At 36.8% G+C, this 20,364-nt stretch overlaps 2 protein-coding genes across 2 annotated transcripts in view; one reads left to right on the forward strand and one right to left on the reverse strand.

The window, feature by feature from the left end:
- rttn (rotatin) overlaps window positions 1-20,364 on the forward strand; it is a 97,441-nt gene that overhangs the window by 67,650 nt on the left and 9,427 nt on the right. Inside the window, exons 40-45 of the mRNA XM_067435475.1 lie at window positions 369-577; window positions 1,559-1,664; window positions 3,180-3,277; window positions 9,345-9,431; window positions 10,767-10,893; window positions 19,980-20,200. Of these exons, the coding sequence (XP_067291576.1) occupies window positions 369-577; window positions 1,559-1,664; window positions 3,180-3,277; window positions 9,345-9,431; window positions 10,767-10,893; window positions 19,980-20,200 (848 nt within the window). The remainder of the gene's footprint in view (window positions 1-368; window positions 578-1,558; window positions 1,665-3,179; window positions 3,278-9,344; window positions 9,432-10,766; window positions 10,894-19,979; window positions 20,201-20,364) is intronic.
- Window positions 1-20,364, reverse strand: part of dok6 (docking protein 6) — a 167,252-nt gene that overhangs the window by 8,682 nt on the left and 138,206 nt on the right. The gene's annotated exons all lie outside the window — the stretch shown is intronic.

Genomic DNA, 20,364 nt, shown 5'->3' on the forward strand with positions numbered 1-20,364 from the left:
TGGGAGGCCAGCTCATTATGTTTGTATATGTGGATGGGTGTCCCTGCTGCATATGACAGACTGGGACAGAGACAGGGAGAACAATCAGCCTGCTTTAGATCTGATGGATGTGGTAGAAAATCCTAAAACAGGTGGGTGGGCAGTAGACTCGCTGACTTGCCTGCAGGTATCCCGGCTTTGGAAGCCTTTTTTAAAAGCCTCTGAGTTTGGAGAGACTTTTCGTCAGATGTTCCCTTGTGGTAAAGTTTGTTTGTTGTGAAGTTTCGTATATTTTGCATGTTCTCGTCTCGAAGTTGGAGTTCAAGAAAAGCTCAGAAAACTAAATATTAGCATTCTTTTTGTTTAGTCTTTGCCCTCTCTTGTGACAGATACCATCCGAGTGTGTTTGAACCAATCGGGCGCAGAGTCTTCTCTCTGTACGTCGACCTTGCACTTTCTGTGTGTGCTGTTCACGGAGGAGGTAAAGATGAGATCGGGAGGCCACACAGAGGATCCGACCAGCAAGGGCCCAAACTCCTCACTAACTGCTGTCCTGTCTTTTGAGCCTGGAGAGGTCATGTGTGAACTATTACTAGAGGTAACAGATTTAGTTTAGGTTGTAAATCGTCTTGAATACAACTTGCGTGGGCCATTTTTATAGATGAGTTCTGTGCTCAAAATGTCAAGGTCAAATCTGATGTTCTCAAATCTGATTGGCTGTCTTAGTGTGTATGTATTAGGGGTGTGCCGGAAGCCAAATACCTTATTCGGAAAAGCACAGATAATTAACAGCCCCTTTTTTGGATTTCAGCAGTGGCGCGTAACAGCTGCTTCTACTACCCCCTTTTGCGAGTTGATTTTTATATATAATATATACATTTTTCAATTAGTCTTTAAATAAGGTATTTAAAATAATAAACAAAGTCCAGTAGTCAAAAATATAGTTTTTTTTTTTCAAATACACATCGATACTGAAATATCTGAAACACTTCCAATACTCATTTACCCCAGAATAGATACACAGATACCAGTTGTGCTTTCTTGCTCTCCCTTATCTCCCTGAAAACTTGTTGACACACAAACCTGCCTCCCCTGACTTACTTGCTCTGGATGAATATTGTTGGTGTTACAAGTCTTAAATTTCGGTGTGTGATTGTGCGTATTGCACACAATTTTACTCATTCCTGCAGATTTTGTGTAAAGCTGAAAACATAAAGCTGCCTCTCAGTGCTAAATTGAGTTATTTTTTGCTGATAGTTAAAGTCTTAAAGTCACAGCAGTCAAATATACCTGCTGCCAAATTATGAGATATTACAAATATCTATATGTCAAAATTGTGGCTAGTAACTCTGGAAAACAACTAGCCACAGTGGCTGGTGAGCAAAAAAGTTTATGTCAAGCCATGTTGCTAAATTATAGAAAAAATACCTTTTTTTTTTTTCTTGTTACATGATGACAAAAATTGCTTCCTACATGCTGATTATACCATACTGACATTTATAGGAGAATATATGATAATTATGTTTTAAGAATAAATCAATAATTTTTAAGATAAGATTATTTTTTTTTCTATTTGCAGCAATATGAGAAGATTCCGTTCCAGGATCCTTTCAAAAAGGTGATGGCCAAAACGTTCATGTCTCTGTTAGCCTGTAGCTCCAGTGCTCAGAGTTACGCATGTAAAGGTAAAGGTCACTTTATTGTTCTTCAACACAATCACTCAATGAGCATCTAACTTGTGACGTATAATACAATAGGCATATGCTAGTGTTCACTAGTGCTGTAGTCAAGACCACTTAATCCACGACCAAGTCGAGACCAAGACCAATATATGTTGAGACCAAGACAAGACAAAGACTTTGAGGGGTTGAGATCAAGACAAGACCAAGACTTTGAGGGGTTGAGATCAAGACAAGTCCAAGACTTTGAGAGGTTGAGACCAAGACAAGGACTTTGAGGGGTTGAGACCAAGACAAGACAAAGACTTTGAGGGGTTGAGATCAAGACAAGACCAAGACTTTGAGGGGTTGAGATCAAGACAAGACCAAGACTTTGAGGAGTTGAGATCAAGAAAAGACCAAGACTTTGAGAGGTTGAGATTAAGACAAGACCAAGACTTTAAGGGGTTGAGACCAAGGCAGAAAGAGACCAGACCAGCACCCTTTAAATCCATAGAGATCCACATTACCACCTGAGAATTTATAACTTATAATAAATGACTGATACAAAAGATGCTGAATAGATAAATTACAAATGCATAAATAATGTTGAGGATCATTTAAAAAAATGTTTATGTTTGTTAAAGCAATATCATGTTTGCAGTCATGCTCAAATTTGTAAAAACAGCTCTTGCTATTGTGATATTGGTTAATTATATCGCGTTGTAAATCCAGATCTCATACAAGAACTTTTTGCGACATAATCTTAAATTTTGTGGGCATTTGTATATAGCATTATATTTTGGTGACATTTTTGACACAATCCCTAATTCATTTCTGAATCGACACAATAAGTAAAATGATATTAAAAATAAGTAATTGATTGCATCTGAAGCAGTAAGTTTCACATCCAATCCCATTAATGATGTTAATAAATTAATCAGGCAATGCACTGGCAATTTAGTAATATCCCAACAGTTGTGGTTTGGATGGTCTTGAAACAAAGTCCCAAGTCCTCTTAGTCTGAGACCAAGACAAGGCCGAGTACAAATGTGGTCGAGACGGAGACTAGACTATCAAAAAATGCCCCATTCCACCATTTATGAAAATTAAAACACAGTTGGATCTCAGAGAAATCATCATAGTTTTGTTGTCATAAATATGATCACATTTGCATATGCTTGCCTACATTTACATATTAACGCATATTCATTAGTCAGCATCTTAAAGGTAGACTAGCATAAAGAAGTCTTAAAGACACAGTAGCATAAACATCCTGTTTTATTCTGGTAGTCAAAGAGGTTGGAAAATGATAATGTATAATAAATGACTATGTAGTACTTGCCTAACATAATAAATAAACTTTAGGAGGTAAAGATGCTACAATATGCATAGCAGTAAAATGTGCTACAACCTATAACTAGTAGGGAATCTTACATACACATTGATTCTAGTCCCAGGTTACATTATATTTGTGTTTAATGCTTGATGTCACTGTCTGATGGATGAGTACATAGACACATATCTCTTCTCCCTCTTCAGCTGGTGTGATTGACAGCTGTGTGGAACGCATGAAGCACATTTACGCAGAGCTTCACCTGGAGTCTGTGAAAACGGGCAAGAGCGCTCACAGGAGGAAGGTACATAGGGTTCCAGCAACATGACAGACAGCTTCAACATCAGAAACACTGAAAACTTGTTAAGAGGGGGGAGGGAGGCAGAGGGAGAGACAGTGCTGCCACAGATGTGACAAAAAATGTCAAAACTGAAGCGATCCTCTGGTTCCGTTGATTTAACCAGTTGATTTCCTCATGGTTGTACCACTTTATATTACTTATATCACTAACATCAATGGTCAATGTTTTGCATTGCTTTGCTTGTGTAATAAGATTATTGGTGAAACTTCAATTTAAAAAAAAATTGCCATAAATGTAATGAAAACTTAATTAATATATGGGTAAGTGACAAATAAGGATGTCTATCTTTTTTTTATTTATCTGATGTAAAGCTCATGGTTTTACTTGTTTTTAGATGTGTATAAATTAACTAAATTGGATGTTTATTAACCCTTAAAGACCGAGACAGCCGCCCGCGGCTAAAAATACCTATCGTTCTAAAATGTTTAATAACTTTTAAACCGCAAATCCAATCTGTATGCTGTAAACCGCACCGTAAAGAGGAGAATCTCTGCTTTCCAAAGGTATAATATGTTTTGCGATTGATCATTCAGAGGCTCCGTTGTCAGCATCGATGCGTCATCAAAATATGCAGCATTGACTAAAAATAACTATCGTTCTAAAATGTTTAATAACTTTTTAACCGCTAATCCAATCTGTATGTTGTAAACTGCACCATAAAGAGGAGTATCTCCGCTTTCCATAGGTATAATATGTCTCGCGATTGATCATTCAGAGGCTCCATAGTCAGCGTGGATGCGTCATCAAAATATGCAGCATTGATTTGTCCAGGAAACACGTGGGTTGTTCCCCTGAGCCAAACAGAAATTATTATTTTTTTTTATTAGTCCCACCCCCCTGTGCCCAGATTCGTTGAAACTTTCATCAACTCAACCAATAAACACAGTGTTTGGTCTTTTGAACCACAAATCACGTTTCTCTGAAAAATGAACGTGGGTGTGAATTTGCATGCATCATGCAACCAAACAGAAATAAACTCGTGCAAAGCGCTCTCTCAGAGCACAGCCAGTATATATCTCTATTCGTATGTAGTTTGTGTTTTACACATTTTCACTATTATATTTTCCTCAATTTGTGTTTGAGAATATTATGTGCAGAGAAGTTGAAATGTCCGTTTATGAAAATAGCTGCCCACATGTAAAAGTAGCCTCAGTATATTTTATTTCACGGTTTGTTGTCACAACGAGGTATTGTTTGCGTTTGTTTTTCATGCTCAAATTATAATATATTTCTCTGAAGAAAAATGTTTGTTTCAGTATTGTTATTATATAACAATCTTTCTATTTACTTTATTACTTGAACTTTTTAGGACACATTACCAGTAAATAAAATACACCTGTTTTCACTCAAAAACCTAGAAACGCCTAGAATAATGTTATAATAAATGGCTATAACTTGCTGAGGGATTGTTACATGTAGACACAATTTAATCTGGAAGTGTAAAACAACCAAGTCTAACTTTCTAAAGGAAAAAATCCAAATTTCATGAAGTTCTGTTCAAGTTCACAGCAAAAACATCACATTTTTGCTGCCATTTTTCTTGAAATTATATTAATTTAATCCATTCTCAGAATAAATAAATGTAAAATTGGGACATCAAATGAGCTAGATGGAAACTTCAGGTTCTCCTTTTTAAAATGATATATAGCACTTGATGCTAACTGCTAGAATGGGGGAGAAAAACAAAGAAAAGTAGAGGCACATCAGGCGCCCCAAAAATGTTCTAGGTCTTTAAGGGTTAAATAATGATGTATGTAGAAATACACACGGATGCATGTATATATTTACATTACATAAATGTATATTCTGTATATGTATTTATTGTTAAATATAAAAAACTTAAATATATACATGCATGTTTGTGTGTGTGTGTGTGTATATATATATATATGTATATATATATATATATATATATATATATATATATATATATATATATATATATATATATATATATATATATATATATATATATATATATATATATATATATATATATATATATATACAGGTCCTTCTCAACAAAAAAATTGCATATTGTGATAAAGTTCATTATTTTCCATAATGTAATGATACAAATTAAACTTTCATTTATTTTAGATTCATTGCACTCTAACTGAAAATTTTCAGGTCTTTTATTGTTTTAATACTGATGATTTTGGCATACAGCTCATGAAAACCCCAAAAAATTAGCATATCATGAAAAGGTTCTTTAAACGAGCTATTAACCTAATCATCTGAATCAACTAATTAACTCTAAACACCTGCAAAAGATTCCTGAGGCTTTTAAAAACTCCCACCCTGGTTCATTACTCAAAACTGCAATCATGGGTAAGACTGCCGACCTGACTGCTGTCCAGAAGGCCATCATTGACACCCTCAAGCGAGAGGGTAAGACACAGAAAGACATTTCTGAACAAATAGGCTGTTCCCAGAGTGCTGTATCAAGGCACCTTAGTGGGAAGTCTATGGGAAGGAAAAAGTGTGGCAAAAAAACACTGCACAACGAGAAGGTGACCGGACCCTGAGGAACATTGTGGAGAAGGACCGATTCCAGACCTTGGGGGACCTGCGGAAGCAGTGGACTGAGTCTGGAGTAGAAACATCCAGAGCCACCGTGAACAGGCGTGTGCAGGAAATGGGCTACAGGTGCCGCATTCCCCAGGTCATGCCACTTTTGGGCTACAGAGAAGCAGCACTGGACTGTTGCTCAGTGGTCCAAAGTACTTTTTTCGGATGAAAGCAAATTTTACATGTCATTCGGAATTTAAGGTGCCAGAGTCTGGAGGAAGACTGGGGAGAGGGAAATGCCAAAATGCCGGAAGTCCAGTGTCAAGTACCCACAGTCAGTGATGGTCTGGGGTGCCATGCCAGCTGCTGGTGTTGGTCCACTGTGTTTTATCAAGGGCAGGGTCAATGCAGCTAGCTATCGGGAGATTTTGGAGCACTTCATGCTTCCATCTGCTGAAAAGCTTTATGGAGATGAAGATTTCGTTTTTCAGCACGACCCGACACCTGCTCACAGTGCCAAAACCACTGGTAAATGCTTTACTGACCATATTATTGGTATTACTGTGCTCAATTGGCCTGTCAACTCTCCTGACCTGAACCCCATAGAGAATTTGTGGGATATTGTGAAGAGAAAGTTGAGAGACGCAAGACCCAAGACTCTGGATGACCTTAAGGCCGCTATCGAAGCATCCTGGGCCTCCATAACACCTCAGCAGTGCCACAGGCTGATCGCCTCCATGCCACGCCGCATTGAAGCAGTCATTTCTGCAAAAGGATTCCCGAAGAAAGTATTGAGTGCATAACTGAACATAATTATTTGAAGTTTGACTTTTTTGTATTAAAAACACATCTTTTGAGATAGGAATTTTGGGTTTTCATTAGCTGTATGCTAAAATCATCAGTATTAAAAGAATAAAAGACCTGAAATATTTCAGTTGGTGTGCAATGAATTTAAAATATTTGAAAGTTAATTTATTTTAATTTTTATCATTACATTATGGAAAATAATGAACTTTATACTTAAAAATATATAATATTGTTAGGGGTTGGTTAACAGCTTATGACCCAGGACCAGTAGTGAAGAAATGAAGATAAATAGTCAGAATTGCAATCAATTTAAAGAAAAATTTACTCAAGAATAGTTTGCAGTTTCAAAAGCAGAAGCCAACTTCATCTCACAAGGAGTTCGTAGGCCGCGATCCCGCTCTCCGCTATCTCGTCAAGATCTGATTGCCAATCAAATTCTGATTGGCTCAGAGACAATCCACAGTCATGGTAAATTTCCACTCATGTCAGTTAATCTGATCCAAGTTTCCATAGACGTGTCACTTGTTGCGCTTTCACCCCGCAATTAGGCCTGTAGTGACCTTCCAGATCTGGAGCAGGCGCCAGCTTGCCCAGAACAACAAGTCCACCCATCTCTTAGGGTGCCCATTGTACACCATTCTCAACACTGATCTGTAACATAGAATATTGTGCACATAGACAGATACACAGTCTCTCCAATGTTGGAGCTGATTAAGCTCCAGTTCTAAACAGTTCTAACCAAAACATACCGATAACATGCCTTTTCTTTCAGTGAGAGGGACACACAATTGTACAGGCAATATTTATTTTTACTCTTTAGTGTTTCAGTAAAAGGAAATAAAAAATAAAATGGAATAAAATGTAATAAATTAAATGAAATACACTTTAGAAAGCAAGAAACATATAGCAAAATCATAACTGAAAATAATCATTATAAAAATATTGGAAGATAAATATTGATTAAGGTTTTGATTATGAATTAAATATTATTTCATATATACACAGGTATATTGAAGCTGCAGTGGATTTCAGAATCACCCTTTATATATATATATATATATATATATATATATATATATATATATATATATATATATATATATATATATATATATATATATATATATAATTTTATTTTATTTTTTATTTTATTTTTTAAATCTAGATTAATTTCAAAATTAATCTAGATTAAAATGGCTCATCTGAATTCTGCCGAAGGCTTTCAGAATGTGTGTGCCACTCTCTCACATATGTTACGCTAGGGGTGTAATGGTACTGATTGCTCACAGTTTTATCATGGTTTTAGGTTCACGGTTTCGGTACGGTTCTGTATTTACTTTGTTCAGGGAAAAAAGGAATACTGTCAAATGAAAATAAAGAAAATATGAAAAAAAAAATAACTTAAATACAAGCAGCAGCACAAATAAATACTATGGAGCAAAGATACTAATAAATACAATGCTTTTCAGGTTTTTCTGGTAGGTCTAACATTAGTTTTTAGGTAAAGAAATTGAATAAAGTAATCAAATGTATTAATTAATTAAATGTATCAAATTACATATTACTGTTTAATTTAAAGATTAATCATTATTAAACTTGCACAAGCTATTCAATTAAGAGCAGTTAGTGATGTCCTTATCTTTTCTGATGTCCTTATCTTTTGACGTTAAACAGAGTAAAGGCTACTGCCCCTTTAAGACCTAATGAAGGAATATGCATCGTCTTTCTCGACTGTATAAAGTTCACTTAAGACTCGTCTGCTTGGATACTCAAGATGGACATGCTGATATACTTTTGTGTGAGTTTGTCCGTTCAAGTGCAAGACTTGAAAGATAACTCAATATTTGCGTGCTGACAGATGTTTGCGCGCTCTCGGATGAGTGCACAGAGACAGATCTTCTCACAGTGCGCACAAGTTCTCATTCGCGTCTTTTGGCTCTACGCTCGGGTGATGATGGCGAAATGATCATATGGTCATATTCGGACATACGGCAGCACTCGCATGCACTGAACAGTTTACAAAGAGAGACCGTTTTGCCCACGTTTTTCTTTTATTATCGCTGTTGTTGTAGTGTATTAGTGAGAAGTCAGCACATGTATCCATTGACAGAAACATACATAAAGCATTATTTTCAAGTTACAACCCATATTAAAGATGCGTAATTGTAATAATCATGCCAAATGTTTCTTTCATGTTCATTTTATTTCATTTATACCTTTTAATGATGCTTTTTATTTTAAAATACAGACAAAAATTACTATCTACTATATATTACTACTATCTCTTCTCTCATTATTGAAATGTGAAAATATGGGAACTGATGTTTTGAAGTATCCATGTTTCTGGATCGACATCTTTTGTAGGTCCTGGAACGACACGACTATTAACTTATCACTGCGGTCTAAATTTAGAGGTAGAGTTATGATGGTTGAAATGAATGTATTTCTAGAAATAACAAAAGATGCTGATCCAGGAACATTGCGTACTTCAGTAAAGCTAAAAGCATGTTGTGCTCTGTGAATTTATGTACTGTAATTTTGTTTAAGATTTATTAACTTTATGAAGTGTCACAGTTACAATTAAAACAAACAGGGAAAATGCAGCAAAAATGTATGCATATACAAATAAGATGGTATTAAAATTTTTATTAACAGCATGATCTCTTGTTCTAACCGCTCTGTCTTTGTTCAGTCTCAGCAGGTGGAGAACAGCATGAGAGAACTTAAGATGATTCTAGAGATACTGCGAAATTGCCTGTATCAACATAATGAATGCAAAGTACGTCATATCAAATAATGTTCCCTGTGATTATTTGAGTAGGTACATTTATCGTACAGTATCCACAGACGTTCTCAAAAGGGGTCTTTGTGGGTTTGAAACACTGTGGGTTTGCACTCTTGCTGGCTTGCATGCAGATTTTCTTGTAAGGACTGAGATGCAGTCTTTACAAGAAAACCTGCATGACACCCAGCAAGATGCGTGTGTGCGTGTAATGAGTCGTGATCATTTCCATGAAGTACAAAGGAAAGTCAATCAACCCGAGACTGCTGGATGACTGGTTCACCAATTAAGCAGTCTAATTTACAGCCTGAGTGAACATTAAAAAACATAGCACTTTTTTTCTACTTTTGTCATCATTTATGTACCTTATTTTTTATTTTTTTTGCCCTTTTAAGAGTTATTTAGGGATACACTGCTGATATACAAATTATTATTTTCATTTTATGGCTGATATTAGAATTCTAGAGTTTTAAAAATGTATTTTTGGATTTACTACATTACATTTTACAGTCTTTTTAGTGATTTTAATGGTTAAAGGATACATAACACATGTAACATCTCATGTTAATCTTGAGTACCTGAGTAGTATTGCATCCTTCATATTTCCGAAGAGACTTTAGTTTTTAGTTTTATCATATTTATAAAAGATAGATACGCTGTACTTATTCTTCCCGAAAACAGCCAAACTCATGGAGGTGTCCAGTGGGTGGAGCTAAAGAGTCACGAGTGCGCATTATGGCAGTATCACTGGATAACTTTTGATTCACTTATACATTCCTGTTGTTTACATTATATGCACTTATGCGCCAACTGCCATCAAAACGGAAATTTTATGAAGTTTCACTCACTGCCTGCTGCCCTCCAGTTTTGACAAACACACTTGCACTACTCTGTTGATGCTCCGGAAAAACAGATTAACGCAGGGTCATTTGGGAAGCTGAACAAGGTTATCTAACAACCAAAAACACTTCTTTAGTGACCTTGTTGATTTCGTGGTCTACAATCAAAAAGACAGCGCTGCCGACGGCTTCTATAACCCGAACGAAGCTCGTTGATGGGCATGCTCTTGCTCTTGCAGGGAATGCTGCCCTTTATGATGTCATACAGAACCATACTCAAAAATAACTTAAACGAATCCTTAAGGAGTGTATTTGGCACAGAATTACTTCCAATGTCCAACTTGTTTTTATTTTTATTTTGCATGAGAATCTTTAACTGTGTCAGAGAAGTAAATATAATAAATTAGCATGAACAATTAATTGTCCAGTATTGACTGATTAGGACAAATGTTGTCTCATTTGATTGAATTAATTCATATTTTTCTCCTCACAGGCTGTGGCTACCGAGCTGCGTCTGGCAGCGGTGCTTTTGGCCCTGTGGCCCTGGCTTCTGCTGGACGACCTCACCATGACGGCAGCCCTGGAACTGCTCTGTGTCTACACGGCTAACTGCACAGCTGGTCAGTCTTCTTAGAGGTGGAGAGAAACGAGAGTGAGAAGAGGGGAATGACAGCGAAAAAGAGGATTAGAAAGCCAGAGACAGGGTTCTGAGATAATGTATAAGCTTTGTGCTCACTGTAACCCTCTCATGAGTCATGTGCTGGTACAGTGGGAGCCATTGTGTGCCAAATGTAAGGCTGACATGAACCCGACAGCTACAGAAAGGATTATGTCATAGTCTTAAGTGTGCTGCCAGATTACTGGAAGCTAGGATGGAACATTTGTATTTAGGGGAGCTCCTTCAGGTAAAAATGGTTGGTTGGATTGAGACATTTTTGATTTTTGAGCCATTCAATGTTTAGGCAGCCCATATAGGATATGCTCATAATCGTATGTGATTCTGCTGGTGAATTCATCATCTATAATTCAATGTATAATATTTTAAAAATGGAAGCAGCACAAACGAAAATTTTACCGGCTGATCGACCTCATAATAACCAATAAATATTATTTGAATATTTGAAAAACAGAAGCAGCACACACAAAATGTTTATGGCACAAAAGAAGCACAAACAAACAAGATTAGTTTGGGGAAATTTGGAGCATAATTCAAAATCTAATATTTTAAAAACGGAAGCAGCACAAACAAAAATATTACCGGCACAAACGATTGAGACTATTTGGGGTGAATTTGAAGCATGTGGGGGGCTGAGTGACCTCAGAATGACCATTAAATATTATTTTAATATTTTAAAGGTCCCGTTCTTCGCGTGTTTTCGCAGCTTTGTTTATGTTTACAGTGTGCAATATAACATGAGTTCATGTTTCGCGTGTAAAAAAACACAGTATTTTTCACACAATTTACTTATCTGTACAGCGCTGTTTCCTCTGTCCTAAAAACGGCCTGATGATTTCTTTGTTCTATGAAGTCCCTCCTTCAGAAACACGTAACGAGTTCTGATTGGGCCAGCGCTTCCCGTGTTGTGATTGGACAGCAGCTTAGCGCACTTTGCCCGGAAAGGTCCCACCTCTTACCATAACAGGGAGATGCAAGCGCTGAATGCGGCTCTTCTCCTCGTGAGAGAGCAACAAGACCACACTAACTAAAGTTTGAAAGTTGGAATCGCGAAGAACGGGACCTTTAAAAACAGAAGCAGCACAAAACAAATGTGTTTTACAGCACAAACGGAGCACAAACAATTAAGACTATTTTGCCGAAGTTTTGCGTTGGGTGGGGGCCAACTTCACGCAGGTGTTTTACCGCAATTAATCAAAATCAATTTATTTGTTTAATATATTTTTATATTGTAATAATTTCACATTTATTCTCTAAATTAATATAGAATCAACATAAAAACAGTATAAGGGACCCGTGCTGGCAAAATGACGCAAAACAAGTGAAAAAATTTAATTGGAGGTTTTTACAAGGGTCTTGTATAGCGATCCCAATGGTATGCTATCCAAATAGCAATTAAACATCTGAAAGTATCTTTATTTGTATGTTTTCGGAGAGGAGCTGACTGACAGATCCGTCACGTGCACACAAAGATGCCTCAGACAGTCACAGAATAACAGTACTTCAAAATATCTGCCATGGCGAGTATAGATATTTGGTGTTGACTTGCTATGTGTCAGATTTGGTGCTGTAACCAAGGATTTTATGTATGTTTGCAAGATGAACAACAACATATAACATAATAACAATAACTAATATTTGAAAATTGTCTCATTGCGACTCATTTTGCCAGCACAGGTCACATTTTAAATATTTGTTTAATGGCATCTTTTTTTTTAAACTTTTTTTTTTTCTTTTAAAGGAGGCCATCATCACCGATACCAATACTGCTGCTGATGTCTCTATGAAATAGATTTTTAGCCATTACAGTGTAATTAAAAGCTATTCATTTGATTTAGTCTTTAAAAGCTTTAGGCCATCATTTATTAGGCTTTAAAAAATAAGGCAAGGCAAGTTTATTTGTATAGCACATTTCATACACAATGACAATTCAAAGTGCTTTATATAAAAATGAATTAAAATAGTGACAACATATGCATAAGAAATAAGAATACCATGTGTAAGAATTCAAATAAAAACAAGGACAATTAAAACAGTTGTTAAAGAGAAATTTAAAAAATAAAATCATAATAAAATGGTGATAAATAGATCCCTATCCGTGTGCTTCTCAATTCGGGTACCCCTATCTTAGATGGAAGAGATGGAGTAGGTTTACAAGGTGACCCATGTGACCTTGTAAACTGTAGGGCGGTGAATCTTTGGATAGGCAGTGAATCGATTCGATTCATGATTTATAGGTTTTCGATTCAAGAACAATTTTTTCCAATTCAGAAAGATTCGATTTGAGAAGATTCACATTCAAATTCCATACGATTTGATGAATTCAATTCGATTATGCATTTTCTTATATGCATTCATAGGATTATTAAAATGCTTCCCCTAATGTGTCTTAGTCGGGGTGTGAATTACACAGCAGCCTTCAGAAGTCAGAGAGTGGGCAAAAAACCCAATTACAATAAGGTTTATTAGTTAACTACATTAGTTAACATGAACTGCACTTTATCTTTGTTAACATTAATTTTACCATTTCCTAATGAATTATTAAAATCTTGGTAACATTAGTTAATGCACATATGAACTAACATGAACAAACCATGAACAGCTGGATTTTTATTAACTAATGTTAACAAAGATGAACTAATGCTGAACAGATGTGTTCATGGTTAGTTCATGGTTACTAATGCATTAAAACAGCACTAGGTAATTTTTCAACCTTCATAATATATAAGACTCTTGTGATGATACATCGACTTACAATAGGTTGAATGACACGTCTGCCATAGCTGGACGGGGTCTGTATCGTTTTTAATCGTACTTTTAAACTTCGGGTTTCGGGTAGTAACCCGAGAACAACAAGAACTACAAAATTCGACTGGTTTACCGCATACGTCACTTCTACCAACACCCACACTTCCTTAAATTCGGACGTGCAAGCACAACTTTGTTCGTCGGATAATATAGTCATGTCCAAAGCAGCACAGACAATAAGAAAGAACACGGTTTTGTTGGAGAAAAGCAATAAGAGGAAACGAAAAAGTGATGGGATTAAAGGCAGGACGAGGATCAACATTGGACCAGCGTTTGCTCGTTGGTGTGAGCTGAAGGAGGCGTGCCCGACCGATGCTGTCCTGCTTGTTATGGTGATTACCTAACGTTACCACCCAAACATTGAATTGAAGTATCATATAGATTCTGTAAAACGGTAACCAATAGACTACTATAATGACGCTGGCTTGTAAACGTGAGAATCGTAATTATTTGGCGTTTGAAAAAAAATAATACCCATGAAATTATATTCATATGACATGCTGAAATAAATGCCACTGACTGTACCTGGGATGAAGACATTTCACACGCGACGCCAGAAGAACACCTGCATGTGAACTCCTCCTGCAGTGTTCAGGGGAACTGTTACCCCTCATTTACACTGAACACGTGTGCAGTGCATTACGGCTGCGACACGGCTTCCGGAGCTGATCGCGCCCATTCTAGTCAATGCTTGTGTTTACACCGGCGGCGACCCGGCACATTTTAGAAGCTTCCCAGAAGCGGCTCTCCATGCCGCTTCGCTAAATATAGGTGCCTAGTCTATTTTTGACAGATGTGCGTCCAAGTCGCACCAGAAAGACAAAATAAAAGTCAAAAATCCCTGTCAATTTCAAAATAGACACCCTGTGCAGACTCCCAAACGTATTACATGTATATTGGCAATATCCTTGGTAGGAGACAAGAAATGGACGTCGGACAGGCAAATCACGTGGTCTCACGCATCCAGTCACTCCGCTTCTGATATGCTCCTGGTGTGAGTTAGCACCGCGTGGAGGAGGGAACAAAACCTTTTTGCAGCCGTAATGTGCCGCGGCCGCACGTGTTCAGTGTAAATGAGGGGTTAGTGCTACACCAACCCGCTTTTATGAAATTATTTGGCCCGCCCCGCACCACTGTATATATTTTTACAACCCGCCCCGCACCCGCGACCATTAAATAGACATACGAGGTCCGCGGGTTATGAGACGACCCGCGCATCACTAGTTCAGGGCTATCAGGGTTGTCATGTCAACAAATGCACGCGCGATGGCATCCCCTGTTGTAGGATGACAGAGCTTACGACAGTAGTTGAGGACATTATTTTTTCCCAACTTTAGGGGGACCCCGAGAGCAAAAGTTACCCAGTGTTGCTTTAACTAATGAAATATTGTGAAGTGTTACCAAAAAAAAAAAAAAAAAAAACGGTTACACTTTACAATAAGGTTTTATTAGTTACCATTAGTTAATGTATTAACTAACATAAACTAACCATGAGCAGTACATTTGTTACTGTATTTTAATTTTTTTGTTAATGTTAGTTAATAAAAGTACAGCTATTCACATTAGTTCACAGTGCATTAATTAATGTTAACAAGATTTTAATAATGTATTAGTAAATGTTGAAATGAACATTAACAAAGATAAATAAATGCTTCATAAGTGCAGTTCATTATTAGTTTGTAAAGTAATGTAGTTAACTAATTAACCTTACTGTAAAGTGTTACCAAAAAAAACTTTTGTCCATTGTTAATTTTAGTTCATATTATTACTCTGTTTTATTATTACACACTTTACTTTAATAGCCTATATATATTAGGGATGGGACGAAATATCGTTTGACAAAATTTCGCGATACAAAACGTGACGAAACGCATCGAGGTCGAAAAAAATGGATCGCGAAATAAAGATAGATGGCACTGCTGCATGATTTGCGTAGTTAAATAATTTAGTGTATTGTGTGTGTGTGTGTGTGTGTGTGTGTGTGTGTGTGTGTGTGTGTGTGTATATGGGGCAGACATAACAAAACGCAGCGCGCATTTTCTGTTTGATCTGAGGCATAGTTGGAAAAAGTGAGAGCAGTCAGACATTGGCGATGCAACAGCAAACATTAAAAGGGAAAGAAAAGGGTTGACATTAGCATTAATATTCTAAACCAAAAATGCAGTTATTGCCTACATAAGCTACCATATTTTCTGTTTAAATTTTATAAGACTCCAGAAAGAAAAGTGTGTTTTTTCACTGAGCACATTCTCTGCAGTCTGAGCGCGATGCACTGCAGCTCACTCTTGCTCATATCTGAGGTAAATCATTAACACCATAACCCCTTACAGAACACGTGTTTTATTGAGCTAAATACATTACAATCGGCTAAAACTAATGCACAGGTTACTTTCCTGAACAAGCGCGCTCCCGAGTCGTCCGTGTTCTTCACACTGTCCACGTGAATCACGGCCCAGTTCGGCGCGCAGACTTAAAATACCGGCAGTTCAATAGGGAATGCGGATCTCTTAAAGGGGCCACACTATATTCCTCCTCGTGTAATATGGACCTCCTCCAGGTATTGTGTGGTTCTGGTTTGCTCACTGGTACACATTAACAATTTTTCATACGAACTTTTCCCTGTTCTTAATTAAACAGCCAGTGTAAAAACTCCCTTTATATTGTTAAAATGAGAGAAATCACTACTTACTCATTATTTTTAAGTTTAGGCTTGAGACATGAACAATTTCTTAGATAAACATATCTATGACCTTTGATATGTCTAGTCTTCATGCTATATTGATTATTATTGAATAAGTATGGTTTCACTAATAATAAATGTACATTTGCATAAAGCATGCATATTTGTCCATACCTATGTTGATTAGAATATTAAAAACTTAATTTTAACTTAATTTAAGATACATTTACAATTGCTAAAAAGGTGCGATTAAATTGCGATTAATAACGAGTTAACTCATGACAATCATGCAGTTAATCGCTATTCAATATTTTAATCAGTTGACATCCCTACAGTGCCCTCCACAATTATTGGCACCCCTGTTTAAGATGTGGTCGCGGACTTCTAAAAATTCTCCTTTTTTTTTTAAACAACATAGAACCAAAATGCAAAAAAAAAGAAAAATCCTACCTTTCGTTTTAGTACATTACTTTGGTGGTAAAAAAAAAAAAAAATCACAGATTTGGAAAGACTTTTTTTTTTTGATATCGTATCGTGACGTATCGTATCGTAACCCTGGCATATCGAGGTGCATCGTATCGTGAGTTTAAGTGTACCGTCCCATCCCTAATATATATATATATATATATATATATATATATATATATATATATATATAATAATAATTTCTAATGTCATGATTAGTGGTCCGTCCTTCGGATGAGATGCTAAACCAAGGTCCTGACTCCCTGTGGTCATTGAAAATTGGCACTTCTTGTAAACGGTAGGGGTGGAACCCCGGTGTCCTGGTCAAATTCCCTCCTTTGGCCCTTATCAATCGTGGCCTCCTAAAAATCACTATCCTTTAAATTGCTTTATCAGTCTTTCATTAGAAAGAAATTAAGAAAGAATCTGAAGATTCGGAAATTAATGGTCTCTACCTTTTATGAAAGTTATTATGAATATATAATATTAAAATTACATTTTGATAGCATTTTATGGAGGAATTAGCCTATAGTTAGAAGCATTTTTAATTATAAAAACCTCATAAGAAAAGGTCTTACAGTTACCAACCACTGTTGATTATCAGACAAGATTGTTAGCTGTAGTACCCCCCTTTTCTATAAATATAGATAGTTTGTATGAGGAAAAATTCATGCTTCAGACACTAAAAAATATAGATCTGGACGTTAATCTTTAAAAACTGCATTGTGTGTGAGAGAGCATGACAGTTAAACATGAAAGCATTTGCACGTGTTTCTGTGAGTGTGTGTGTAAAACAGGCCTTTGTACATAAAAGTGTCTGCTCGTGACTGCGTTTACTTAAACTCAGTGATTGCTCAGTGTCACATATGAGCTCATGGAAAGCTGTGCTTCAGCACAGGATGTGGCTTCACACCTGTGAAGAGCCAGCGATGCATGGGCGTACGTATATGTCTGTATGTGTGGGAGCGTGTTTTTGCGCCTGTATTTGTGTGTGCGTTTGAGCTGTCACTATAGTTTAACTGCACTAGGCTACAGTAGCATGCTTCATGTGTTGTTTTCCTCAAGGTCTGTGTTAACAGCAGGGGATGTTTAAAGTTCATGAGGTTGGATCATCAGTTATGGACTCAGCCCTCCAGCTATTTTCCTTCCCATCATACTCTGTCCTGTGTCACTTTTATTGTATAATTCATTAACCTGCAACACACAACCCTCATTCTTTCATCTGGCCAATTAATTTTGGATTTATTCTGCAAGCAAAACCCGCTGAGGTCTCTCAATAATCTAGTAGTATAATGTTAAATGATTCACCCGCAGTCATGCTATATTTCAAAATATGTCTGTAAACTTACCCAGAAGTGAGACGTTTAGTGATTTTGACACTACTAAATGCAGCATTGTTTGCCCTGGAGGAAACGTTTTTTTTTATTTGTTTTTATCTAGATATATTTAGAATTAAAACAAAGTAAAATGATGTTTCCGTTGAGTTTCCAGGCTTATTGTTACACAACTGTGCAGTGGTATTTTGAGGCAGTAAAGATGCCTAGATTAAGAAAAGAAAAAAAGTGAAATGGGGTTGTGTGGCTTTATATCACCGGCAGTGTTTCTTGTAGCACTATTCTGCAGCACCACAGACAGAAAGAAATATATATTTGAAAGAGGTCTTATGTTCACCAAGGCTGCATTTATTTGATCAAATAGTAAACGGTAAAAACTGCAATATTGTGAAATAATATTACAATTTAAAATAACTGTTGTCTTTGTGAATATTTTTTTCAAAGCAAACATTTCTTGTCATCATCCATGTTGAAAACAGTTAGTAAGTACTGCTTAATATTTTTTGTGGAGACAATTATACTTTTTTCAAGGTCTTTTGATAAATAGAAATTTTAAAAGATATTTTTTTTTTGTAACATTAGAAATGTCTTTCCTGTCATATGCTCCATCATTGCTGAATATTGGATGGCATGGAAAAATATTTAACGCAATTAACGTAGAATCCGTTTTTCTTTCTGTCAATCAAGCGCGATAAGACGCAAAAATAAAGACTTAAAGGTGCACTATGCAGCTTTTGTCCACTGGAGGGCGCCTATTCATAACAAATGCGTAGTTTGATGACGCAAAGTGTGAGCGCAGCATCTTGGGAGATGTGGTCTTCTCATCACAGCCGGTGAAAAATAGGACTCGGGCAGAAATCACGTTCATGCATGCGGTTATTAACGTTACTGTAGTCTAAAGCAGAGCAGGACCGAGTGTTATGGACCTGAGCACAGCTGCTGGAGCGATTGTTAAACAAATACCCGCCTTGCGAATACCGGGACTTTTATTATGAAGGGGCGGGAGACAGTCGCCGGGCGCCTGCACTGATCCGCTCTTCCGGTTATGATTTTGAGGTAATGGAGCTCTGTTTATCATATTAGATACATTTAAGTGTGTTTAAAACGATGTTATGACGTTACTCCGTGCGTTCAGTTGTTCACACTGCTAAGAGTAAAGCGCTCCTGCCAAATAAAAGCCGAAACCGAGGGTAACGCAGATATGACGCAATTGACAGGCGACTCTCTCAAATGCAATGCTGAAACGTCCCTGTCCTTAGTTAAAATCGCAATTTTCTCACAATTTACAAATAGTTGGAAACATCTGGGATATTGTAGGTACTCAACTAAACAAAATATATAACACTGGCCTAGTGGTTTTTGGATATTTTACTGCAAAAATACTACATAGTTCACCTTTAAATGTCATTAACCAGGTTTTCATCCATCAAAATGTTAATCAATATAGCTGATGGAAATTCCAATTATTGCTAATTTTGTGCAAATGTTAACACAACCTTTTTCCGTTTAAGTTTAGCATATATATTCTACTTCAAAGGATCTGGAAAGCTAGTTTGGAAACACTTTGTTTAGGAAAAAAAAGGCTTCGATGCAAATAAATGTGGTGTGTCTGTGTTTGTGAAAGGGGTTTGGCCTAATTTCAGGCTTTAGGGTGGTTTTTGATAAGAAACACTGATCAACAGTTTTGTTTCCTTGTAATCTTTCTGAGATAGTTATCTCTCTTTCTCCCTCGTTCTCTTTCAGCATGTAGTGCTTTATGTAGCAGCAGCAGCAGCAGCAGTAGTGGTAACTCTGGCTCAGTTCAGGCTGCTCTTCCTAAGACTGCGGTCACAAATTCACTGATGCATGCGGTGATGAAACTGGCCACCCAGGTTGCCCCTGACAACAGCAGCATCCACAGTCTGTCTTTCTCATTGCTGGCCAACCTGGCCATCTCGAGGGACTGCAAAGGGGTACTGCTGAAGGTAACTCACTTGCTAATGTTAAAAGCGAGACAATTCAGAGGAGAAAGAAGTATAACCACTTTAGCCTATACAGTGACTATAGCTGAGAACTTTTGCTCATTTTATGTGTCTTCTGGTTGAAAATCCACTTTTTAGGTTCATAGATAAAATTTACAAAGAGAAAT

Source organism: Pseudorasbora parva, chromosome 24 (assembly GCF_024679245.1).
Source record: "Pseudorasbora parva isolate DD20220531a chromosome 24, ASM2467924v1, whole genome shotgun sequence".
Classification (NCBI taxonomy): Eukaryota; Metazoa; Chordata; class Actinopteri; order Cypriniformes; family Gobionidae; genus Pseudorasbora; species Pseudorasbora parva.